We start from the raw sequence: 27,341 nt of genomic DNA on the forward strand, positions 1-27,341 counted from the left end.
GCGGCTGCATAGGAGTCTCGAATTTGCATGTGTTTGAGAAGGGAGGGTGTGGGGGAGGAGGTTCAAATCATGTTATTACAGTCACTGATGGGTAGGTGTAATGTAATGTGTTAGAAAAGCCATGGTGTTATATTGGGGTCACAGTAAAACTATCTTTCACTGTGTAATTTGTCTACAATAAAATTTGCACATTACTTTTGTCCATGCTGTTTCATGATAGGGTACAGAACCAGTGTGTAGGATTTAGTGGCATCCAGCAGTGAGGTTCCAAATTGCGACCAGCTGTGTTTTCCTCGCTTCACCCTCCCCTTCCAGGTGTGTGGGAGAACCTAAGGTGCCTGCAAAAATCATGAGAAATGTGAAAAGGCACCCTCTAGAACAAGTCTTTTGTTGCTCCATTCTGGCCTACTGTAGATACATAGCGAGAACAACATGGCTGATTTCGTTGAAGAGGACTTGTTCCCTCTGTAGCTAGAAAGAGCAACGATACATTGAGATAGCTCATGTATTTAGACTGTAATCAGTGGCACTATTAACTTAACTGTTGTTAAGTGGAAAAAAAGCAAACCAAAAGAGTCATTCATGAGTCGGTTCACTAGTGACAGGTGAACAAAATGAATGGGGTTACTTTAAAGAGCCAGTCTTCTCATCACTATTTAGAGAGACTTCCCTTTCCAGTGGTCTTCAAGGCACTCACTGGGGGCCAGGTCTTTTGAACCCATCAACTGAATCCCTCTCAAGCTGCTGTCTATTAAGACACAGCTTCTGCTTGCCTTAACATGAGTTAAGAGGGTGAGAGACCTTTGCTCTCTTGGTCCATCCAAGTCACACACTCATCAGCCTGGACAGCTGTGCCATGCTGAGGCAGAGCCCATCTCTCAAACCTAAAAGCATTGGGAGTTCCAGGATGGTACATGCATTGCAATTATGCCCTGTGCTTGCCAAAGCAGGCAATGTGCAACGAACTGGTGCACCGCAACACACAGAAGCTCTTGGTCTCTTATGCTGTCAGAAAGGCTGGTAAAGGGGCTGGGCAATGACATTTGACAAACCTGTGTGGAGGAGATTGTGGTCGGCACCCTGTAACTACTGTATATGCTGGGTGTGTTGAGGTCTCTCTTAAGGTCAATTTTGAACTCTCATCCCAGTGACCTATGACTTTTGAGCTGTCCTCCATTAGTCTGCCCCTTGCCTACATCTTCCACTGTGCATTGTTCTCAGCAACGTACACGCACAGGTATTATTCCCACTGCACTGTGTTATTAATATGTTGTTTGGTTTATACATGGCTGGGTCTAATATTGAACTGAATGTAATATTTGGAGTAAATTTATTCCATGATGGAAGGCAGTGATCCTTAACACCTGCAAGATCCAATTAGTTGTGAAGAGCCACTTCTGTGTTTCCATTTTATATTGAATGTCACCTTTTTAATGTGTGAAAAGCCATCATACACTATTGACATCACAGAAATCTTTATATAACACAGCTATACATTGACTGAAGTCTTAGCCAGAATGCTCACTGGCGGCTATGACTGAGGATGACGTTCCTCTGAGTGTAGATTAACAGCCTTACACAAGGGAGATTGTTGCCTTCATTTCCACAAGAGTTAATATCAACAGTTGTGTCGGCCAGTGCAGTTTAGCAGTCTTAGAGTGTCAACAGCATAAGTAGAAGTAAATTAAATATAGGTGCATTTTCAAAGCCTGAGTGCTGAATATTCTACGCTCGTGAATTATCTGCTTTAGCCTTGCTAGCAGCTTGGCTGTCTGGCAATGTCAGCTGGTAGATCCACCACTTCGCCCAACTGAAATATTTCAGCAACTATCAGATGGATTACCATGTAATGAGGTTAAGATATTCACAGCCTTTGTGAACCTCAGTGATTCTCTGACTTTTAATCTAGCACCATCATCAAGTCAAAATTAATTTTTGTCCAATAGTTTGGTTTATGACCAAATACCTTCATAGCCTGTTGGTTCTACTTTGTGCTAATTAGCAAATCTCAACATGCAGACGAGCGAAACTAAGATGGTAACTGGTGAACATTAATGAAAACACTGATGTTTCATGCCTAAATGTTCAAAGTACAGACTGTGGTGCCCCTTGTGGTGTTAAGAAAACACATGCATTGTATGCATTATTTTGATCATTACAGTGGACAAGATTTTTCTTGTCATTTTTAAACCCCAGGTGAATTAAATTCTGTGCTTTTAAAATTCCTTCGGCCAAGAAAATGCAACCAACGAATACTAAAAGTTGTCGTGGCACATGGTGCTATATTCTCTCTGATCATGTGAGAGAGAATTATACGGTGTGACTACATCACCAAAGAGTGACTCTTCTTGGGATCTGTTTGTGAAAGAGGCCTCAAATTGCTTAATTACTCATGTTACATTACTCTAGTTCACACGTTATTAAATAATATGGTATCTGCGCAACAATGATTAAGTCAATTAAGTTCACAACTTATGTGCTAATGATCAAACACAGTAGAAAGACATCAAGCGTGAACATCCAGACATAGAAAGAGTTCCCCTTTCACTGAATGCTTTCAACCGTAGCTCATTGTCCATTAAAACAATTCTATTCTCTCTGACTTTAAGCAAAGACGCACAGACATCTTGAAATTAACATCACAAGACAGTGGTCTTGTAAGCCTTGCACTAAATGCGGAGCAATGGGCAGCTCATCAATGCTTTAAAGAAATGTTCTGTATTAAGCTGAGTGCCTGATGGTGACTGTGTACTTCTGGCACATTGTTTTTCTATTTGAAGCAGTGAACGCAGGTCCTGGGACTCTCCTACTTCAAGCTCTGGAATGCTTCCCTCTCAACATTCTGGGGCTTCCTGACTTAGAAATGAGGTGCTGGTCCCCGCATGACAAGAATACTAGTTCTCCTTAATGAGCCTGGGTCCTAGAGTGAGACACATTTTACACAATGTAGCTCCAAGGCTGCAGAACCTTGTATAAAAATGCAACAGCCAAACTCTTGTTTAACACTCAAAAGTGATGAATAATAATAGAAAAGAAAGAAAACACTGACAGCATTAATTTTTTCCCTGAAGTGATTTTATTACAAAGTTCATGAGGACTTACAGTATTACAAGAGAATTTGTCAACATGCGAAAACAGAACAAAGCAGAACACAGGAGTTTAACAAACTGGTAAGATAAGACAATCCACTGTTCACAATAAACATAAAAACTGATTAAGTCCTCAGGAGGTGGGAGCCGGTGAATGACTACAGTGCAGGCATAGAACGGCCACATTCACACTGACTCAGCAAAGGTCAATCCAACCAAGGCAAGATGTGCACATCTCAAGAAAACATGTTACAATTTTTATATGCCATCGGCTTTTCTCAGAACTTTTAGAAAGCTTCACTTGTATGTACATAAAACTGTACAAAAACATGGCATCACAAGCATTTTATCCTATATAAATATACCAACAATTAGGATAACAACTAGATTCTCTCTTGCAAAGACATATTTTCAAGGCAATTGTCTTTGTTCTAGATGTGAAAAAGATGAAGTGTTCAGTTAATTTCAGTTCGTTTGGGAAAGGGCCTTTTGAATATGAACCAGCACTGACATTTCAGAAAATAAAAGAAAAGAAAAAAGAGTAAACAGTTTCTACCAATTATCTTTGGAATTCATGCTAAAATCATTGCCTGCCTGACAGCAGACTCAGGGTTGTGGAGATCTATGTACACTACACCACCAACAGATTTCTTTATTTTTTCACACAACCAGTTCGCTAAGAGTCTTTGATCAGTAAGGAAAAAAAAATCCCTTGCCAATTTCAGTACAGTAATTTGTCCATCTGTCCACAGAAATGTTCACCATACGATACACACTACAGAGAGGCAAAAGATACTCAAGTGAATCAACATTAAATCAATGTTAAGTACAAATTAAACATTATTCAACATATTTTTGAGCGTATTAAGGTGTTTCATGATGTCCGCTTACTTTGATCAAGGAGAACCATTCGGTGTTTGAGAAGAAGTAAACACAGTTCATTCAGCATGAGTTCAAAAGAAAGGTCAAACCTGGTGATGTACTGTTCCAGGGGTGAGTAGCAGGGGGTCATTATCGGCTGGAGTCCCGCTCATTAAGAAAGGGGGGAGGAATAGGCCCAGGCTTGTATTTATTTTGAAGAGGACTTAAATCAGACTCCTGTCATTCCGTTCAGAGTAACCCCGTTTATTTCATGTATTAGTGATCAAAAGAGACAATTCTGAAGAAACATCCCATATTCACTGAGCGTACTCAGGTTAAGATTAAACCCCAGAGATGAATCTGGATGCGAAGCAGTTGTGAATCTGAATTGGGTGAAAGCATTGAAATAGATAGAGTTGTGATTGAGGCTATGTGACGCTGGTTTTATCACTCATTGCTATCTTTCTCACTTGTCATTAATTCCAGGTCAGTGATCTTACCCGCTGCTCTGAGTTCGTGAAGCGGCTATCCACAGCTCTGAGAGGGGTGCTTGGGGGAGCCGTGGGGGTTTAATCACAGTGTATCATGGCTGTTGTTTGAATTTTATTTCAGTCGCTAAATGGCTTTGAAAACGGCATAATGTGCTTTCTCCCCCTCAAGGCAGGATAATCGCCCACCTTATTTAATCATGGCCATGTCCAGTAATTTCCATATGTTTCCAGTTTAATTATTCCAAACGCAGTTTTCAATGGCAGCATGATGAGGTAAGTGCTGATAAAAATACCCCTTTTAACTGATTGTAGCTCTGCGGGTGGATTTGCATTATCTGGTGGGTGCCTTGTCCTGGGGGTGTGCTCACACATGCCCAAACTCAGGACTCATTACTCACCCTAATTAGGAAACGTCCATTCTAGGCTCTTCCACCCTTACTCAGAGACACAATCTCACTATTGAAATACTCTGCAGAGGTGAAAGGTATCTACAAATCTAATCAAATCAATGTTTAAATCAAAGGCACCAGCCAGCTCTATGATGTTCTAAGGCAGGCTAGTGTTGTCATCATTAACATCCAATTACTGACTAATACATAGTGTCCTTCAGACATTATCCTTCAGATTCACTTGTAAAATCTTTGTAAAGACAAATGAAGCCCACAGGCATGGCCTATTTTTTATTCTCTGTTCAATAGCCAGAGGAGGGAAAATGCCTAATAATTTATTAAGCATGTTGTCCTCAATACAAGGAAAATCATAATTAAGTGGAGTTGCAGTAAATCGAGCCAGACTCCTTCTATCTAAACTTATGTCTAAGCTCAACAATTTTCTGCATTTGCAGACATCAATTACTGACAGGAAATCAAATATTTCTTTTGAAATCCTTCAATAAGCCTCTGAAATTTCTTGCAACCCTTATGTTTATTGGACTTGAAGGTCCACATTGTCCATTAATTCCTTCAGTGGGTGCACTGTGCACTGAATTCACCTCTGAAGAAGTATATACAGTATCAAGTGAGAAAAACAAAGAACACACTCTCAGCACAGAGCTCTCTTGTAGTTTACATCAGTGTGACATTAACTTCTATAAGTACTCCATCTCTCCAGGGGCTCTCCACACTTCAAGTGCCCTTTCACGAATAACTCCTTTCATTAGATCGACAGGAGTTCTTATGGATCATGGAGGGAAAGGATTGTGAGTTAACACATAGAGCCCGTCTGATTGTCACGATAGAGAAGAGCCTTTTGCATGGATACACTGGTTTCATCAGTGGGGTGAGTCACCGGGTTTTATGTGAAAACCCAATCAGAATGTGTCTAGTGAGCAGAGTGCTCTGCGTTTGGTCATTATGACTCCGGGGTACTGTGGCCAAGTCAACTGTTTTCATGATGAACGATAGGTCACAGTGCTGAGAGTCAGTGGAACATAATGTCAGTTTAAATGTTGCCACACAGCTTTCTCCACCAGTGGCAGAGCTCTACAGGGAGCAGAGGTAAAGGCCATTCTACTATGATTAGGGGTCGAAGGTGTGTGTGTGATTGTGTGGAGCGGATAAATGCCTACTACAATATCGAGCTCCACTTCTGGAGATGATTTCAATCAAGTCTAAACAGCAGCAGCAAAGAAAAGCTTAAATATGCTAAAATTCTGAGGCAATTTTTTTTTTCAGCTTATGCCAGACAAAAATATATGTAGAACACACCATTCAAATGTATTTACAGCACTGTACATTAAGATAGACCATTTCATTTGATTGTTAGTCAAAAGTGTTACGCTTTCTGATAGGGCCTGACCGGCTGTCTATTAAATTATATCTATTAATGGCACAAGAGCACTGATCACAACTTTCAAATTCAAGAGATCACTTCACAGAATGGGACTTGGCTAACTACAACAACATCAGTTACTACTCAGGTAGCAATAACCAACTGTATTTCCTTTTGATCAGTCTGAATTGTATCCTTCAAGATTTTGTATAAATAAATGAGTGAGTGCATCAATTAACTTTGTGGAATTCTTAATAAATATGCTAATAAATTAATAATTCAAGGAGGAGATGACAAAAAACAAGTGTTCATGCCAGTGATTGAATGAGTCACAGCCTATTGTTAACTACAAAATGGGCATTGGCTTTAGCATGTGGACAGCCTGTTTCTCCTTCTGAAGTGGGTGTATCTTTTCTTCATTTGTGCGCCAATCGGATGATGATAATTCCTCACAGGTAAATTTCTCTTTTTGGAGTGTGGGCAGAAGGGGAGGTGGGTGGGAACTCAGAGGCCACGCTCAGGGGCATCTCCTCTAAGGGGCAGTCCTGACTGGCGTCGTGACCACTGTTGGAATAGGCACTGCGGGAGGGCGGAAGGCGCGACCGGTGCTCCTCGCCACCCAGCCTGGCGCTGCCATTTGCCAGGCGTCCCAGGCTCCCTCTCTCCTGGTAAGGCACGAAGGTGGAGAGTTTCGGGGGGTTCCTGGTCTTGCGTACAGGGGAGGGATGCCCGGGCATCCAGCAGGCGTCTGAGTGGCCCAATTCGCTGCACTCGGTTGTACAGTTTCCGGTCATTGCCACATCCGGGAGGGAGCGGATATCTGTGGGCAGGAGAGAGAAACCAGCACCATCAAATAGTGATAAGCATCTGTACAACATTAAAATGTAAAAAAAAAAAAAAAAAAAAAATATATATATATATATATATATATATATATATATATATATATATATATATATATATATATATATATATATATATATATATATATATATATATATATATATATATATATATATATATAAAAAAAGTCGTAAAAGGCATTTGTGAACAGAAATGGTGTCATCTGAAACACCCCATGAAACCCACCCCCCTCCTTGATGTCTTTGCAGCTGTTGCTAAGCAGTCAGCAGCAGTTGCTATGTAGCTGTTGCTATGCACTGTGTAATGAGCACTACTGTGTGTGTAGTCCACTTGCTGGTGGGATACATTCAGGAGATGGCGTGCTGTGTCTATGTCATTTAGAAATATCCAATGGCAGTTTGTCTTGTATGTAATGTTTGTAATACATGGCTGCAATGCAAAAACATTAAACTGCAATGTATAGATTTGATCTGATTGATGTGATTTATACATTTTGAATGTTGGCCCAAGCAGGTGTCAACATAAAGAAAGATGGCAAGAATGGACAAAATACTACAAACACACACTGTCTACATGCAGTTTTTGGATACAGAGGGAATCTGGTTCCCTTTGGGCAAAAGCATTGTTGAACAAACTATTGATTGACAGTGCTGAAATGAGTTCCCTGCCCTTGATTATCATCCATTTTCTATTCAACTGTTCCTAATTAAATAAATGGGCCCATGACCCACTGACCTCATTTTAACATACACGCTGTGAATGCTCCAAAATAAGTTTGCTTCAGCCATCACTCAAGAGTGCCACACGCTTTCTGAAAGTAAAAGTGCACTCAAGAACGCGCGTATTTGTTTACCAGAACTGTGCAGCTGGCACCCAGAGTACTTGTTAAGCAGCCCACCTGTTGACAAGCTAAACATACAGCCCAGGTTTAATGGAAATACCACTCAATTTATCTTTGTTATCCTTTCAGACTCAGACTTGGACAGCCAAATCAATGACTGTGAAGAGAGGAGCAGAAAACTAAGATCTGCAAGTCTGTGGTGTCACCCACATGTAACTTTTGATTGCTGCGATAAACGCATTACTGTAATGCCTCAATGCTGTCCACGCCATGAAAGAACGCGTCCATCACCGATGCACTGTCTTGTTCTCTGGCTGCAGGACAGTGTGTGAAAGAGAGGGAATGTATTCGGAGAGAGAGCGGAGAGCTCAGAGCTGCACACACAAGCTGTACAAAGATGTTGCTGCATGCGAATGATGCAACCACAAGAGCTGACGTATTAGAGGCTGTAGCGAGAGTTCACAGCTAATAGAGAAAATGCCAGCTTGACAGTAAGCCTATGAGACGTACCATCAGTATTGTACTCATGACCAGTGGCAAGATAATTATCCCACAAAATGTCAGACCACTGAGGCTGGAAAAACTGCATCTGGCCCACCAAGGCTTCAATCAATCAAAAGCCAAAGTGAGACAGCTTGTATGATGGCCAGGCATGATGTAAGATTTTAAACTGTTCATTAAAATTAGTGGAAGGTACTTGTTCTCATTTTACTTATTTACGTCTAAAATATCCATTTCTCATGGGTAATCCATATACAATTGTCCCATTGTTTAGAAAAGAATGCATAGCTTGATCTATTGTTGCTGTTAATCTCATTGTTCCAATAATCCCAAATTGCTAGATGTTTATGCTATTTAATACATTTACTTTACAATTGAGCAATGTTCTGCCGTATTCATGCTTAATTATATCATTATGCTTAAGTGGCAAATTCTCTCTGTTTACTAGGCCAATGTCAGTGATTCTTTTCAAATGAATGAACGACACTTTTATGCCTGATTAAGAAAGAAGAAACTGAATTTGGAGCTCTAAGAAAAGACAGGCAACCCAGGCAAGAGCGGGCGTGTGTGCATGTGCGTGTGCGTGTGTGTGTGTGTGTGTGTGTGTGTGTGTGCGCGTGAGCACACTGCCTCATGCATGATGATTGGAGTTTCATTTTCTCAGCTCTGCTAAGAGCGTTGTCTGTATGCATCACTGCAGTGAAATGGACTCTTGCTACAAAAGATGTTCATAGGAAGAGAGTTGGGGAGAGGGTTGCACAGTCGTGTAGGCATCCACTCCAAAAGGATTTCACACTTGATTAAAACCTCTCCACAGCTTCCAGGAGGTTTATGCCACACCAAGCGGCTTCCTATAAAATTCAGCGTAGCTGCACATCTGAAAATCAGTGTACAGGGGGAAAAGGTACATTTACACAGGTTTTCTAAAACACTTGCCACGATTGGGCATGTTTCTATCTTTAGGAATTAGAAATTGCCTTTGCATGTGTGCATATGAGAGAGCTTGGTGTGAATACATGCACAGAGAACTCACAGTTGGCCAGACAAAAATGCAGAAACGGTCCATATTTGCTCATTTAAGGCATCATGTCTTGTTGGACTCATTCAGTTTCACAAAAGAAGGGATAAAAGACATAAAGGTTAACAATGATTGCCACATCCTCACTGACTGTCAGTTCGGTAATTGACTTTAGGTCGACCGTGTTTTGAGAAAACATCATTTGGACTTATGTAATGGAATGCCAACTAAAAGAAAACATGTAATGTAAAACGATACCATGCACCAGTGACAGGAATTAAAGCACATTCTGAACCGTACTCATCATCATCAGCGGCCATAAAATCAGCAATGACAGCTAAATACATCGTCTCGCTTGCCAAAGTCTGCCATTTTCTTCCAACAGTGCCAAAGCACATATCACACGTCATCAAGAGAGAACATAGATGCTCTAATGCCAGCTATTTTAGTAGACCATTACCCTGTCTGTTGGTGTTTCATCTAAATTTTATATGGTTTTATTTAAAAAGTAGCTTTGACATATTGTCAGGTCTTAACAGACAGTTTAATAACATGACAGGTCTATATTCAACTGCAGCCTGTCGATTTGGATGAACTGTTACTAGATGCTTCCATTAGCGTTCTATACTGCAGATTATTTCCATTCACACATGCCTGCTCACAAAAATTTTTCAACATGTAACAATAATAAAGGACTTATCGGGCTTTGACAGCATGTTTTCAGTATCATTTCTGAAAGCACACAATGTTACATTTGCGTGCACTGACCTGCCTGTCACACTCAAATCTATCTCTATAAAAATCAATACTGATAATTATACTTCTCCTGTCTGCCTTTTGCTGTGGCTATTAGCCATCTGTAGCTGTAGTACCCACTTACAGTGTGGCAGAATACCGTCTGCTCCGCACATCAAAACACACTCCCACACTTGGCTGGAACGATCATTGTTTGAATATTTGGTGGCCAGGATGAAGCAAATGAGTCAACCATGGGGTGAAGGAGCAGCCAAAGGCACGGTGGGAAAATTGGTATTTTCTCACCCACTCAAGCCTGTTTTCTCCTCTACCTATACCTGAAATAAATCTGCTCACAGTCTGTAACAAACCCTTTAGACTTTATAGTCTTGTATGTCATGGATGGAGAGCCAAGGTGGACAATGGAGAACAGATGGGCAAACCACAGCACTATTATGCCAGTGGCTGGAACAGGCTGACTGGATTTAGAGAGCTTGTGATTTGGTTTTGAGGAGCGATGACATTTCTTGCTCTTCTGTGCAAAAGAGAATTCTTCTCCTCCACACATGGAGATAGATTGCACCTGTAGCCTTCTCCTTTTATACTGGGGCAGTCCCATCTGCTTGCTTAAAGCAATATCATGAAAAAAGGAAAAAATAAAAACAGTAATTTCCACCTTCTACCACCTTCAGCACCACATCAACACCTCACAGTGAACCTTAGCAAAGCCTCTAAAAGCACCTCCACTGCAGCAGCATAACATGCACTCCACAGTGCAGTTACAGAGTGGGGGTACACACAGAGCTTAACCCCCCGGCTGACAGATACATGTGAGGGGTGGGTTTGCATGCTGCTTGCATCAGGGTGCCAGTGGGAGGTGTTGAGTGTCTGAGGCAGGCTTCCTCATCGTCTGATCCCCTGCCCACGGGCATGGGGGAAGCTGCCTCTTCCTGAGATTTCACACTGCTCCTCTCTGTTTGATTGCAAATGCTGCCTCTCCCCACAGGCTGCTTTCCAGCGTGTGCGCCACACCGCTATGATCGATGGCGGACAAATATGAGAGACCCACTGCTCATGGAGGGATGGCGGGGAAAAACAGCTACTATCGTTTGGGAGTGTGTGAGTGATATTAATGGTATATTTGTGGTCCCTGCTAACAGTTTATGTGGTAAATGACTAAAAAGTTCCAAGAAACAAAAGGAAAAAGAAGAAATATTTCCAGTGTGAGCAGATATTAGTGTCTGACGCTGGCTATCAGTATAATAACTGGGTGTGAATGTATTCTATGGTTGTCATACTCCGTGAAGAAAAACAAGAAACCGGGGTTTTGTATTTCTTTAGCTATGACATGTCAAGTCTTGTTATTCATGTGCTCGGAACAGCTTCTCACAGTAAGCAGAAGCTACCAAAAACAGTCTTTTTTTTTCTCCAGAGGGGAGCATTTTTAAGAGAGGAAAACTTGCTACAAGCACACAAACATAGTGTTGACACGCACATGTACCTTCCTCACTGTAATGGAATACAAAAGAACAATGGTGGAGTTTGTAACCTTCGACTTGTACTTTCACATCTCACCAGCAAAATTAGAATGCGCGGGCTTGAAGGCTTTACCACCTTGCCTATACAGAAAATGCCATGAGAGATGAAGCCGCAGTTAACCATTTAGTCACAACACTGTGGTGCTACACTGTAGATCACTGCATTCATGCTAAAGCCCTCACATACACAGCATCACCTGCCTTCTTAGGGAGCCTTGTTGGAAAAGGGGACAAAACGTGACAACACGTGAATGCATCATTCTACACAGTCCCGCAGATAATTCCATCTCTGGTCTCTAAGCACAAATGGTTGAACCTTTTGGTGGAAACACAATCAATTCTCGGTCAACCTGTGTACAAGAAGGTGACGCAATGATACGAGCTGGTATTGAGGCACAGGCGTCAAAGTCTCCTTCACGCATTCAGTAAGGTCTGAATTCTCGGCTTCCTGAGCAGGCGAGCCTCTTCCTGACAAAGGCTGATGAGTGGACATGTCGGCCAGAGGCACGTCAGAAAAAGCAGCTGTAGATGGTTCAGTGGGTGATGGTACACCTCCTGTCAGTTCTCTCGCCATCCACCATTTTGTCTTAGAGTTCCTTTATTTGAAGACTGCCTTTTGTATCACTGCATTTGACAAAGCCTTAGCACCTGCTGACAGATCACGCTATGCACCAGCTCCTCCAATTGAGAAGTTGATATGCGATGTGAAATGTCAACCAGTACTAAGGCTTTGTCAGACTGTGACACACACAAGGCATCTTCAGATAAAATAGATTCAAAACATTGGTAGAGGACTGGGAGGAAACAGCTCTAAATGATGATATAGTTGCTTTTGTAAGTAATATAATCGTTTCTCTGCTGGTGCACAGAAATGTTTGTGAAATGCTTGTGTGGAGAACAGCTTCATGGCTCTGCCCACAACAATATGTTTGGCTTGCTGGCCAATTACTGACTGGAAATTGCATTCTGAACCTTGACAACAGAATATTGATCTGCAGTGGCTGCCAATGGGAAAAAATAAAGCAAATTATTTATTATGAACATAAGAGATTCAGGTTTATGATTATCATATAAGTCCAGTTACCGGTTTCAAGACTATTCCTCAATTGAATTTGTTCAAACAAGACCAGTTTTGGTTTTGCAGTCAATAACTGGGACTGCAAGGGAAAGCCAAAAAAATGCAAAATAGGTCTCTAAATCTAATTATCTACCTATCAATTGAATATATTACACAACACACAGTACAGTATGTCTTGACCATAGACCCACTTTTACTCGAGTTAACTCAAGAAGAAAAGATGCCTGCATCTTTTTGACTAAATCTTTTATTAGAGCAGTCAGCTTGGATAATAAACAGCATTACTCTATATGCTGGATCCAATCTCATATTCATGCAGAGAGGGCTTCAGGGACTCACAGAAGAATGTGCATGTTGAGTCTGAAAAGCATTAGTTAGACATCAGTGCCTAAATTTAGAAATTTGCATTTGTTCTTTAGGCCAATGCAGGTATTATATTAATGCTGTTCATTTAAATCTTTAGTGTGGGCTGCGCCACAGTTGATGTAGGGTGTAATATGAAACACGGGGATGCTGATTATGATTAAAATACAGCTTTAGTACAAAGAGCCACTTTATTATACATGTGTTCAGTATGTGTAAATACAATTGAGCATAATATATGTGGACAATATTAACCGTTTGGCATTGGGTATGAAAACATCATAGTAATTTGCAAAGTTACACGATAACAACATGTAAAATTGATTGCAAGGACATTTTAGCTGCCACAGGTTTTTATGGGGAAAATGATTTTATAAAGGGTTAAAAAAAAATCATATATTCATGCTAGCTATGTGATAACCTCCTGGCATTATTACATTTAGACTCACTCTGCTTCTTCTACTCTCTGATTCTCTCACTCTTGAAATAGGAAACCTTGCATTTCCCATTCAGTTTTCTGAGTAATTTAATTAGAAAAGCTCAAAGAAATGTAGACTAAATCCCTGTGGTGTAGGGTTGTGACTGGACGCTCAATAGGCTGATAATTTTTTTTTTTTCACTTTTTTTTTTTTTTTTTGCAACTCTGTTACTAATTCTGCACAAGTCTAGGAAGGAGAAGAAGACAAAGTGCAAAATGTTAAGAATACATTTCTAGCCGAATTGACCCTGCTTTGCTTTGCTCTGCTGTGATTGCATGTGCATGCCAACAAGCAGCAGAGGTCTGTTTGTGGTGCAGATTAGCTAATAAAAGAAAACATGTAGGACTTTATTTGGCTAATAATTGGTGACAGCAGTAAAGTTGGAAATGAAGATGGCACTGAGAAAAATCAACACCAAAAATACCTTTTTGTGAAGTTCATGACTGATTTAATGGGAAATATTGTCGTGATAATTAGACAGACCGTTTTATCACCAAACCCTTCTCTGATTAATGTGTGACATTTACTTGAAGAGTCACTTGTCTATTCCTGTCTCACACCCAAACGTTCTTTCTTCTTCATGTCTGAATGTCTCTTTCTTGGTCCCTGCCTTTGAAGCTTTCTTCCCGCTTTAGGCTTTCACATTTGCACTCTATGGCCCTTTCTCCAGAAGTGGCAGCGCTCCATGGCCTCATACAAGCAGGTAGAAGATGATTCATTTTAGTGAAAAGGGAGAGTTCAGTCTTACTCTTAATGTTCGTTGCATTTAAGCTTTTTATTTCCTTGAACCCATATTTATCTAGAAACACTTAGAGGAATGGGCTTTTTCAACTCAGGTCGCAATATGTTACTGTTGTGCTTTTATCTTTGTTTGTCGCCCACATGCTAACCTATCTCTAAGAGGCTCCATTTAACCCATTACAGAATTCCTTCTCTTGATTTCAGCAGAAAGTGCTTTTTATTTTGTACTTAGACCAGGAGAGAGGTGAAACATGGTCATGCCAAATAATGTGCGTACAACTCATTTACAATTTAACTGCCATCAATACAAAAAAAATCAAAGTCTTCTTTCACATGTGATCTACAGCTCCAATTATCAAAGGAGGATTTTTTTTCCTCTAAGGATTTTCCTCTGGAGTTAAGTCCTATGCACCACTTTCATGCTCACTATCTTTCACTCATCGATCTTATTGACATGTAAAACGGATGTCTTCCATGATCCATTTGTTGTTTTTCCTCCCTTTTCGATCAAGATGTTATCTCCTAATTCTGCCTTTGATCTCCACGTTCTGCAGTGTGAGGCATCTTAACTTGGGAGAGATAACATTAGCTGCTAATTAGCCTACACCTGCAGAGTCTGAATAGAAAATAGAAATGGCGAACACAGAGAGTTTTAGACTGTGTAGTGACATACTATCGACATTTTTCCATGTCTTGTGGACTGCATTGCCCTGCCTCTGGCTGCGGCTGCTCCAGGACCACTCTTATCATTTGATCATACATCATATCTTCAAAGTAGGAACCAAATGATCAGGCTCAGGCTGCTATCAGAGTGCTATGTACTCTGGACATATTCCAGGCGAAATGCATATATCAGCATGAGTGATATAAAGAGATAAATGTGATAAATGTTAATACACAGATTTGAATAATAAAGTCACAGTAGGTACATCGTTCGAAAGTATGGACAAACATCAGCATAATCTCACAAAATCCGATCTTTAGAATCATGTAAGCAGTCCACGTAGTGGCTAAATAACGACCCCGGAGAGGCAAAGCTTTATTTGACCATTTACTGTAGATAGAGAGTTACTGCATGACTGACAATTCTCTGGGAAAGTCAGCATAGTAACGCAGTCAGATGGAAAGCTCTGTTCCCACAATGCTCTGAACAATACAGCTATGCGTTTGGAGCAGGACAATTCAAATTTATGACATGATGAAATATGAAAATTGCCTTTTGTGTAGCAGAGAGGCAACAGCAGCAATTTCCCAATGCTGCTCCACCCGTCTATACCCTCTGCTAGACGATAGCTTTTCTGACAAGGCTTTGATTAAAGGAAAGGGAAAAAATATCACATGGAATCAAGAATATGATTGAATATGTAATTATTAAGGGAAACTGCAAATTTAAGTCTTTAAATATGGACTTAAAGAGAAACGCAAAACGCAGCAGGCAGCAGGGGGTCATCATATTGGCTTCTGAGACCAGCATGGTTCCACCCTCCCCTGTTGTTTCTTACTGATCCACTGCATTCGGCTGCTTGTGTTTGTCTTGTATAAGCTTTAGCATGATGAAGAAGGGTCAACATTCATATCACCGATGTTATTGAAACCCTCCAACAGAAATCTAACACAGTTGACCTAATATTTGCTCAGATATGGGAGTAAGCATGTGATGGAGAGACAGGAACACTTGCATCTGGGAGGCCAAGTATTTCGGGTAATTGAAAGAAGACCATACCTGCACTTATGTATTAAAGGGGCATTAAAAAGGCAGCATAAATGTTTTATCACATTCAAATGACATATATGGTCAGGACATCCACTACTTTGTGAGATACTAGAATTAAAATTTAATCAGCTGATTGGTAAATTGGGTCATGTACACAGTGCAGTAGTCTGCATCTGTCTGTGACCCTGGGTTAGCATGGCATGGCATTATTAAACAACACTAAGCATATTCACTATGCTTTTGTGTCATGCGAATGTGGCTTGTGGTGAGCCAGGCTGGAGTGTATGGGAGCCACAGCAATTATAACAATAAAGTGGGAAAGCAGTAACAACAAAAAAAAATACAGCAAATGCACAACAAGAGTAAACATTGCTGTCGTTTTTTTTTATTGTGGCTGCACTTGCCATCTGTTTTTCAGTGCCTGTGGCGGCTGCGTGTTTGATGGGTACCTCATCTCCAGGCTAGATACTGTTAGAAAATAGACAGCTCATCAAGATGAGTGACAAGTGTTGGGGCCTTACAACATGACCATCTGAGAGGGAGTTACCCAAAGGGCAAGAAGGAAAAAAACGCATAATTGCTTTAAGTAAAATAGACCTTTGGCGGCGACCAAGGAACTGCATGAAAATCTACGTGTCTCTGTTACAGCTCTGTAGTTTGGAAGGAGCAAAAATCTGTCACAATTTTACAATGAAGTCAAGTACGCTCTCTAATTAGAGCAGAGATCCAGCAGAAATGCATGGTGGAAAGAAGCTACACCATCATGCAAAATTCTGTCAGAATTACTCTGCTTTTGGCTTGAGAACAAGGGCTCTGTCGGGATATGTTGAGCCAGAAAGTGAGTTTATAAGTGTGCTTTCAAAAGCCACAATTTTTATAACTAGTGAAGTAGTCACTGAGATGGGATCAAAAACCCTGTCGAAACCTGTAAAAATATTCTGATGAGTTTGCATAATGTGGCAGCAAAATGTTAGTTATGTCACCTCAAATGCATAACGCTGCAACATGCTTGGCCATGACGTTAAGCAATACTAATTCGAGTCATTTCTATTTACCTTAAGGCATGTAGAATATTGACTGCATGATATACCATGTTAACACAAAACTGCAAATTAAGAATTGATCCATTCACCAGGAGGATATTTCATTTGTTGAAAGAAAAAAAAAAAAAAAAAAAAAAACGTCCTGCTGCTTTCCATTTACTGTAGTGAGACCATTTTCTGTTTCACAGTCCTCACTGAGTTTGTAAGGTCCTTGAACTGCAGCGAGTTCTCAGATATCTTCAGCTGACTGTAAGACAGCCTTAAAGCAAGAGCGGTTCCATTCCTTGGTAACATACTGGAAATAAGGAAATGCATGTCAGACCCATACAGTACAATTCCAGTCCCTTAAGTGCCATCCATCATTGAAGGGCAGAACACTAGTTAGAGGGAGGTTCAGTGGCCCTCGGTCCCCATCACACTATGATGGAGAGAAGACCCCTGGGGCCTTTCTCTTGATGCCGGCTTGAGCTGCTCGACCAGCTGAGGTTGAAGTGGATCTGGCCCCTAGCCAGCATCCCCTCCCTGATGCACAGCGCTCTACCTGCTCTACGAATCACATCTGGGGTGAGGCTGGGTAAGACCCACTGAGAGCAACAGAGCTCTACCACCACTTTCTATTTCTGCCTCCATAATTATCCTTAAAGTTTTAACTCAGGGTCCCAGGGACCTGCCAGTGGACTCTCAGCTAAAAGGAGCGTCTCTTACAGCCACAAGCTACACAAGGCTAATTTAAATTTTTCTCCATGTGTCTTTATAAACTTGTACTTTCAAGGCTGCGTTTACACACACACATTACCACCTCCAAACCTGCTGCTTCAGCATGCTGTTGCCCAGATTCACTGGCGTGGCAAGAGCAGGCTGCATGCTATCCAATTTTTGCCTAAGTACAGAGAGCCATCCACTTTTGTTGGAGCAATACATGAGAACATCTAAAGCTTAGGGATACTGGCTTAGGCATACTGGCTCACTCATTCATTTTACAAGCTTAGTGCTAAAACCGGACATTTTCTGTGGCAGCATGGTGTTAAAAGCACTATTTACGGAACCTAATGTGTGCTCGTGTGTGTACTTTTCTTTTTGCACATAATTCAAAACACTCATCTGGGTTTTCATCCATGTCATACACACGTAGATAAGAGCCGAGAAGCTTGTGTAGATCTCAATTAAAATGGAGAAGAATCTGTCCCGAGAAAATGTCCCAGAAATCTTTTACGAAATCACTTAGGGTTTTTTTCCCCTCTTTGTCATTATTTTGACGTTTTCATACATTTTCTCAGCATTTTTTTTTAACCCTGACATGCAAAACAACACCAAAATACAAAGACTGATTACAAAAAAAATCAAATGAGTCAATCACATATTCAAACTGTCACAAAGACAGCCCAAATAAGTTTCAAGCTCTGACAAAAACATGCTATTATCACCGATGTTGCCATAGTCTTCCAGTCAGATGGACACAATGATGAAACTACAGAGAAATCACTTTCATGTGTAAAAGAACATAGTATGAAACTGAATGCAAGCGGCGATTTATTGGGATAATGGGATTTCTATTCTGGTTCCATCTAGATTTCACATGTGGTGGCAATCTCTGCCACACAATAATATGTCAGTTCACTAAAAGAAAACAAGCCAACTCCTTACTTGGCTACAGTTAATGGTCTGAGCTGTGATACATGTCCTTTCTCTCACATGGCCCTTTTCAAAGGCCTGGCCTGTCTGCAATCATTTGACAAACACTATAATGTGTGCAGCCAAAGTTTGGGATGAGTGTGTATGTCTCATTGTTAGCAACCACATGAGCGAAAGCACATTTTCAGATTCAAATTGGGCGAAGGGAAATCTAGACACATTCAATACTGTGACGTGTTGACACATCATCAGTTCCATTTTGGATTCAGATGCATTGTCCCATAAAGACATTTGTAAAAGGGCTATAGTTAACCATTGTCCATGGTGTCAAAGCCTAATCCAGGTTAGAGAGTTTAATTCTGCTCCAGTTAGGCTCTTCCAGTGACCTATTTGCTCCGAAATAAAATGACAAACAATTGGGGGGCAACAAACAGCAGCGGCTGATGTGAGCAGAGAATAATGTGTGTGCTAGAATGAGCTCGGGATTATAAGCATATTACTCATGACAACTTGCCTCAGGGGACCACTTGTAAGGACTCTTTTTCCACAGAAGCTTCCACAAAACTGCCAGGCCCATGACCTGTCCCTTTTCGGGTGGTGGCAGTTCCAGCAGTGGCATAGGCTACTGCGCTGGTACAGCCTGGTGTGGTGTCACTCCAGTCAATAGTACTAACAAGCAGGGACTCTGACAAGGCACAATGACATCTGTTGGAGGAAACCCACACCACTGCATCACCACACTATACTGGCAACCGGGCAGGGGACCAAACTGGCACTCATAGGACAAACGAGCCACATTAGTCTGACATTGTGCCTCTCTGTCTGCCCCGTGTCTTCCTCCACATCTTTCCTTATGCTTTAGACACACAAACCGCATATTCACGGGGAATTCAGGATACTGAAGAAGCAACGGCTAAAGCGGTGGTACCCTGTATGATACTGATATGGCAAGCACTGAAAGCAGAGGAAAATCCCTGACAGGAGTTCAAAAAGAACAAATATACAACACTACATGCATCATCTGAGAGATCTAAGGCAGGAAAATCAGACAGCATTACTAAAGAACCTCATTATCATGCAAATGCCATTTATTCCATTTTATCTCACCCTTCTCAATAGCCCATATGGCAGTGAGTCCGCACAGAGGAAGACACAGGGAGACCTCACGCTGGGCAACCGGCCACATCAAAATTCCTCCATCTGTGGTCAATTGAGTTTGTGTGTGTCTGTGTCTGCGTCTCTGTGTGTGCACACTGGTAACTGTCTTCAATCCACCTGTGTCCTATCGGTGCTAGCCCTCATATCGTAGCCAAGATGCCTAACCACTGATCCGGGGAAGACTGATTATTGCCTAGGTTGGACTGGACATGACAGGATTGCCAGTCAAAGTTGTGTCCCAAGAGGTGGAAAGAGGGCTATCACAGGTCCTAGATGAGTCATGCCCAGGCTTCATAGGCAAAAGAAAGTTAAACATTTTATGTTTTGTGGCTCCAGGTGTGTGCTGGGTCTTAATACACACTTGATGGATTGGGTTGAAGTAGATGTAGTTTTCTTTGTTAGGAAATGTAAGTGATGGAATGAATTGAGACCAAATCAAAATCAACTCTGGGATTGAAGATAATTAGAGGTGACTGATGTTGTGTTGTGTTACTGATGTCTTTATAATAATACTGTAAATTGCTTTGATAGGACCACCAGTCAAAATCTGGTCAGCAGTGTCTGAGATATGGACGATGGACAGATTGGCGCTGACCAGGCCTTGATCTTCCTCTGATTTCACTGTGCAGGACAAAATCATGCATCTTGACAGTAACCAGACGTACAAGATAAGCAGTTTTCATGCTGTCTGAAGCAATCAATTTAAAGAGAATTAAAGAGCTCAGTGATTATGATGAGAGTCTATTAAAGTAAAATAGCACTGTAATCAAAATGATTTCGAGATTTGGGGTGTGATACAAAACCCTCCAATGCAAACAAATACATGCATGTGTGCATACAGGTGCACACGCACGCACGCACGCACACACACACACACACACACACACACACACACACACACACACACACACACACACACACACACACACACACATGCATGAATACATGCACAAGCATCCAATGGATAAACATCTCTGATGAGATTAACCAACAGTTGAGCAATGTGCACAATACTCGCGTGAACATAAGAGAGGAAAATACACATGGGGAAACTGAAATGGAGTGCACTCTAACACAGCCTGAAGACAAGTGGAAGGAGGGAGCAGCTTGCTCAGGCATCCAAAAAAAGAACTCCAGAAATTAATTGCTGCAGATCAGGCAGCATACATGACATATATCAGAAATTTTATTACTGTAGTTTGAATCTACTCTTAATTCCAAAGCCAAGCACCATGAGGGAATATGTTGATGTCTGCTTCAGTGAACCAGAGAGACTGTTACAGACCACATACTCTTCCCTCTCTGCCATTCTGCCCAATAAAACAAGGTCATATTACTCCAGTCTGAAAGAATCCTCAGAAGAATACGCAGCACAAAATTCACCAACTGATAGTAATACTGGTAAATTAATAACTAAGAATATATTCTTTGCTAATAGCTAATCTCTGGCTTTAATATCCTAAACAGTAGCATGTTTTGAATAGTCACGTGGACCGGGATGCATTCTCACTGGAATGCCCATCAAGCACCAGCTCTAGAAGCTGACCTCAAAGCAATCAAATCCTGACTGATACCATAATTTCAACAAACAGCCACAAATGAATGTAAAATGGAGCATGTACTACATCCCTCTCCACTGCAGACTACTGACACTTTGTCAAAATGTAGATTTGCCACTGTCAAAGTTCAACTTGTATTACAAAACACACATCCATGTCGATATTTCCAGGGCCCAGTGATGCAAAGGCTGACAGTCTGGGGTTCATATATTGTGTTTTATCCAACTTAAATGGAGTGACACATCATGCTCACCTCCCAATTTTTTGCCTGTCAGTCATCTCTACTGCAATGAATAAAGCTCCGCACCAGTACAACCTGTCACTCTGTCACTCAAATGCTTAAAAAAAGACTTCACGTCACTATTCAGGTGGAGCTGGGGAGCTCTGTCTCGTTTGATTTTTCTGTCTAATCCTTCATTTTATGTGGGCTCTTTGTTATCTCCCTGAAGAGGGAATCACATTTTAATTAGGTCTATCCTTGGTTAGCAGTTCATCTTCGCATCTCCCTGTCCTATGTACTCATCCTATGGGCTTTGCTTCCTTGTCAGAGACTCTTAGTCCCCGCTCCCTGTCACAATCTAACATCTCCCCCATCTTGTGCCATCTTTTCATTCTTTAACTGCTCCATCTCCACTCACAATCTTGCTCTCCTGCTGCTGACAACAAAGAGCACCCTGTCTGACAAACCCTGTTTTCTGGAGATGGGAAAAACACAATAAAGAGCCACACAAACAGAAAAAGAAAAAGAAAATGCATATATTATACAACCTAAGTGCGGAGTGCAAATGGAAATAGTCAACTGTTGGCTCCTGGGCTATAAACAGCTCACCTGCATACGAAGTGACTGAATCTATCTATTAAATGGGATATTAAGCAATCTCTGACCTCTATAGGTCCACAGGGAGCCGCAATATTGGCAGGAAGTATCCTCTCCGCCACACCCACCACCCCCTCCTATCCTGAGTTACAGTGTCACTAATTGACACAAACAAAAATAAACAATACACATTTGCAACGGAGATGAGTAAGCTAGCTAATGAGATCCAACACATCTGTCTTGTAAAGAGGCAATGCATCACAACGCTAAGATACTATACTAATAATAGAAGTTTGTCATATGCTGTTTTGGCGTGACGGTGACACATTTTAGCCTTTGATCCTGCAACGTTCTGCAAAAGGGAGTGCTTGAGACTGAAATAGTTCCCCCCCCACCTTCACTTAAAAATGCCAGAAATCTCTCCGCACCCGGGATGTACAGTCCCATTGATAAACAGTACATCTATGTCTTTTTCACTGACACTGTGACAAAGTAACTGTCAAAGCTGATCTGCAGCTTTATCAAGTCTTTGCTGACATGTGCCCCATTTTGTACACTTACCCTTAAAAATCTATACCCCATGCAAGAAAGGCAGAACCACACACGTTTCGGAGATACAACCATGCATTAATACAATGAGGTAATAATATACAAATATGAGGAGAAAGGGCGAGACGTTCTAGGCGAGCAGTGAAAGTGACTGATCTAGAGAGCAATGCAATGCAAAATGCTAAAATGACATGGAAATCCACCATGTGAATCACTTGTCATAGTGTCTTATAAGACAGGTAATGGATTATGCTTGGCAGCTTAAGGCAGCAAAATTGTTATCATGATACACAGTTCACTTGCAGTCACAGCTTTGGCTATGTCTTTTCTTTTTTTTTTCTTTTTAATATGGACCTACGCTGAGACCATCAGTGTTCAGCCTGTGGATTGATTACTATTCCTAGAAATTAAGGCTCCTGCACACCTAAGCTGCAATGGTACTTGGGTCCAGCAAGCAGCAAGGAAATGCTTTGAGTAAACACAGTGATGCCTGCACAGATGCCTCGGTTCAGATTTATTTAGAGGGCAAATGCTCCATTAGTTGGGCTTTTTAATTAGCACACTTGTAAGAGAGGGTCATTAAGGATGTCTGACAGACGACCTGCTGATGAGGAGGATGGAGACACTGCTAACTCCAGCCCTGATGCCACACACACAGACACATGCACGAGTACAGATCTGCTTAAAAACCAATAACATCTCACACAGTCATCGACAAACACAGCAAGTCAACGTCATGGGTGCCACAACATTTCCACTCTAAAATGGCCCACAGAGCACAAACAAATCTCCCACAAATATCTCTATCGGCAACAACACCACACACACACACAGAGCCTATTAGAGTCATTTACATTTCAATACATATTCATAAAGAACACCGCAGATCAGAAGGGATTGTCATCGTACCATTTTCAGGGTGCTCGGTCTCTCCAATGCTGCCATCTGGAGTGGTTCTCTCATAGTGGTCCTCAGGCAGGGTCAGGGGTCCGATGCGGGGACCAGACGATGACTTGCTGCTGGGAGTCTCTGATTCCTCCAAGCCGCTGTCATAGTAGCTGTGCTGAGAGGCATCCTGCAGGTCCTGCACTGGGTTGGCGGTGGAGAAGGTCACTCGCCGATGGGGATGCTAAAAAACAGAGAGAGACGACATCTTCAACACAAGGAAAGCAGTTTGGAACTACACCTCACTTTTTCTGTGTTTGTGCCATGAAGACACCCAGCAGGTTGTACAGCAACAGTTACGGTTCAAAACACTACCATTTAAGACTGCTGTCTGAATTTTGCCGGCCTTATAAAGTTCACTCTTCAAGAGTCAGAAAATAGGATTAAATATTAAACACTCTTAAATATTAAATAGTCTTTTGCACTATCATTATTCTGAAGATTGTATAAGGTAGAAATATATGAACAGAGTGAGGTTATGGACTTGAATAAATTGAATAAATTGAGACCAGAAATACATACACTATTAAAATATCCCATACAATGCCACAACATTTAAATATCTAAATATGGGGCATGTGTTTAAGTGTGTTGTATGAAACAGTCCTGTATGTGTAATGATTAAAACCTATTTGTATGCAGTGCATATTGAATAAGAGAATGCACTGTACGTGTTTTGATTAATGTGTCTACAGTATCACATTTTTTATGGACACAATCCCACCATGCTGTTAATGTATGTGATGTAAAACTCTGTACATCTCATCTGAGATAGCAGGTACAAAGTTCATTTATTTATCATTTTACAACACCAGGTTATATAATGAAATGCTACTCGTAGTCCCTTCATGCTACTCATAAAACAAAAATTATATAAATGGATGAATAAATAATAAGTCATAAAAATAAAACACTTTTTTTTATGGTGGAGTGCAGCGGATGAATTGAGGAGTCTCACAGCCTGAGGACAGAAACTGCTCTGTGGTCTAGTGATACGGCAGCAGATACTCCTGTATTGCTTGCCAGACGGCTGCAGGGTGAACAGACTGTGGGTGTTGTCTTTTACTATCCACTGGGGCTCCTCACTTCGCCTATACCACTGATGCTCAGTAGGTGGGTACCAATGATGTTTTGGGTGCTTATAATCACCCACTGAAGAGCCCGTCCTGAGCCACAAAGCTCAAAGCAAGCCAGTTTGTGATGTTTCCAGTCAGGATGATTTCTATTGCTTCTCTGCAAAGGTTAACAAGAACTTGGCATTTCTTTACAAGGGTGGAGATGTGAGATGACCATGGCAGGTTCTCTGTGACGCTGATTACCAGGAACCTAAAACTGCGCACCTTCTCCACCTCAGCTCCACTGATTTAGACAGGGGTGTGTGTCTTTGCCTACTTTTTTCTCAAATCAACAATCAGCACCTTGGTTTCGTTGATGTTGAGCAGCAGGTTGTTCTTTGTGCATAATCCTGCAAGATCATTGTGCAACTCATTACTCTACATAGACAGTAATTTTGTACAGTAACTTAAGACTTAAACGTGATATATTACATTTTAAAAGCAACTTGCCCAACACTGCTCTACAGTCTCTGCCGATGTCTCTGCTTTGCCTCCCTGATGGCAGCTTTCAGTCTTGCTACGGCAGTGTTGTATACTTCCTTGTCACCTCACTGAAAGTCAGCTTTTCTGGCTTCCTCTCTCCATTCATCCAGGCTTTCTGGTTGAGGAATGATTTTATTGTCCTTGTGATCACCACATCATCTACACATTTGCTGATGTATGATGTCACTGTTGATGTATATTCCTCAAGATTGATGTGGTTTTCCTGGTTGGTAACACCACTGAACGGTCTGTGCACTGAAAACAGTGCTGTAGAGCTGCTGTAGCTTCATCTGTCCACATTTTTTTAACTTTTACTTGGTTGGTTTCACCTTTTTTATCAGCTGGGAATAAGTAGGCATGAGAAGCATGGAAATATGATCTGATAGACCAAAATGGGGACGGGGGAGGACTTTGTGACTGCCAGGAATGTTTGCGTAAATATGGTCCAGGGCATTTCTTCCCCTGGTGGGGATGTGGAGATGCTGTTGGAATCTATCATTTCATTTTTGCCCGCACCATTTGGCTGTTGCCCTGTGACTGTTAGGAGTTTCACAGAATAATCAACTAGTTGAACAACCAATAGTTGACACTGCACATCATATCAAGACATCTAGACATGCACATCAGACAAGCATGCTGGAGGTTTAGTCCAGTCAGATTGCAGCTCTTTTGTTAACAGCCTCTCAGAGTCAATCAAAGATTCTGCTATTTCACCTACCCCCAGGTTGGTACTGCCTATTAGCCAGAGGTAGGCTGTGAAGTGGAATAGCCTCAGGTCCAAGCTGGGTTAACTTAGCTCTTATCCCAGCTCTTTTCCATACCTTCCTGGGGCAATCGCATCGCTTGGGGTAGCGTTTGGTCCAGGTGGTCTGGCTGGGTGGTCAGAAGATGCCGCGGGCAGTGACTGTCTCAAGGGCCGATGCGCCTCCTTTTCTGACATTGATGAGTGTATGTTTTATTATTATTAGTAATACGTGCTTCGGTAATGAAGGTGAAAAATTAAGAACTTGTACAAAAATATAGAAAAGTTTGAGGGAGCTACTGGCTACTGCATCTGCAATGTAATGCTGTCACTATGGTTATAAGATATCAAGAAGATAAGATGTGAGTGTGTGTGTGTGTGCATGAATAAGCGAGCACAGAATCATTGTGGGGCGCTTTGGATGGAAAGTGCTGTATTGCTCCTGATGAGCAGATGGCACCTTGCATGGCAGCCTGTGCCATCAGTCTATGGATGTGTGTGTGAATGGATGAATATTGACCAGTGTTGTAAATTGCTTTGAGTGGCCGGTAGACAAGAAAAGCTCGGTATAAATACAGCACATTTAGCATTTAGCACAATGAAATAGGTGCACCTTCAGGATACAGAATGTGAAGAATACAGACAATGAATGTGAATTATTGGTTGTCCATCTTATCAACAGCTCCAGATGGAGGTAGAGTAGACAGAAAAAAATAACAATGTACATGCCATGTGTATTATTGTCAGTCATTTTCACAATTATACTCAGAACACTTACATGGATAGAGGTAGACTCTGTATAGAGATGCAGGAAGAGATTCCTATGTATGGAGACAATATCTGTACAATTGTACGAATGTGAAAGCAAACATTATAAACAAGCGTCATAGGGTGTCGCACAGATTGGGAACGTGAAAAGTAATATTATTAGTCAGACAAAAGTTTCATTCTCTAAATCTGCCACTGCTAAATTAATTCTGATGACAATGATTGGTACACTAATCAGTAGCCCCAGTGAGCTACTTCCTATCTCCATATTTTAATATTTCCCATTTCCACAGCTTTTGATGTTTAACCGAGTGGAAAGCTAGACAATATTTCTGCTGTTTAACTAAAGAGGAAGCCTAAGAAGATCTAAATAAGGCTAACAAACAGAACAAAACAGAGCTTTGGAAATATAGTTTGTGACAGTCACTATTTGGCTGGCATTAGACT

The 27,341-nt window shown here is 41.3% G+C and overlaps 1 protein-coding gene across 1 annotated transcript in view; it reads right to left on the reverse strand.

Annotated features, from left to right (window-relative positions):
• Positions 1-3,069: 3,069 nt before the first annotated feature.
• pcdh1a (protocadherin 1a) overlaps positions 3,070-27,341 on the reverse strand; it is an 88,255-nt gene continuing 63,983 nt past the window's right edge. Inside the window, exons 4-5 of the mRNA XM_070983312.1 lie at positions 23,751-23,970; positions 3,070-7,031 (exon numbers count right to left, since the gene is read on the reverse strand). Of these exons, the coding sequence (XP_070839413.1) occupies positions 6,661-7,031; positions 23,751-23,970 (591 nt within the window). The 3' untranslated portion in view covers positions 3,070-6,660. The remainder of the gene's footprint in view (positions 7,032-23,750; positions 23,971-27,341) is intronic.

The sequence above is a fragment of the Chaetodon trifascialis genome, chromosome 16 (assembly GCF_039877785.1).
Source record: "Chaetodon trifascialis isolate fChaTrf1 chromosome 16, fChaTrf1.hap1, whole genome shotgun sequence".
Taxonomy (NCBI): domain Eukaryota; kingdom Metazoa; phylum Chordata; class Actinopteri; order Chaetodontiformes; family Chaetodontidae; genus Chaetodon; species Chaetodon trifascialis.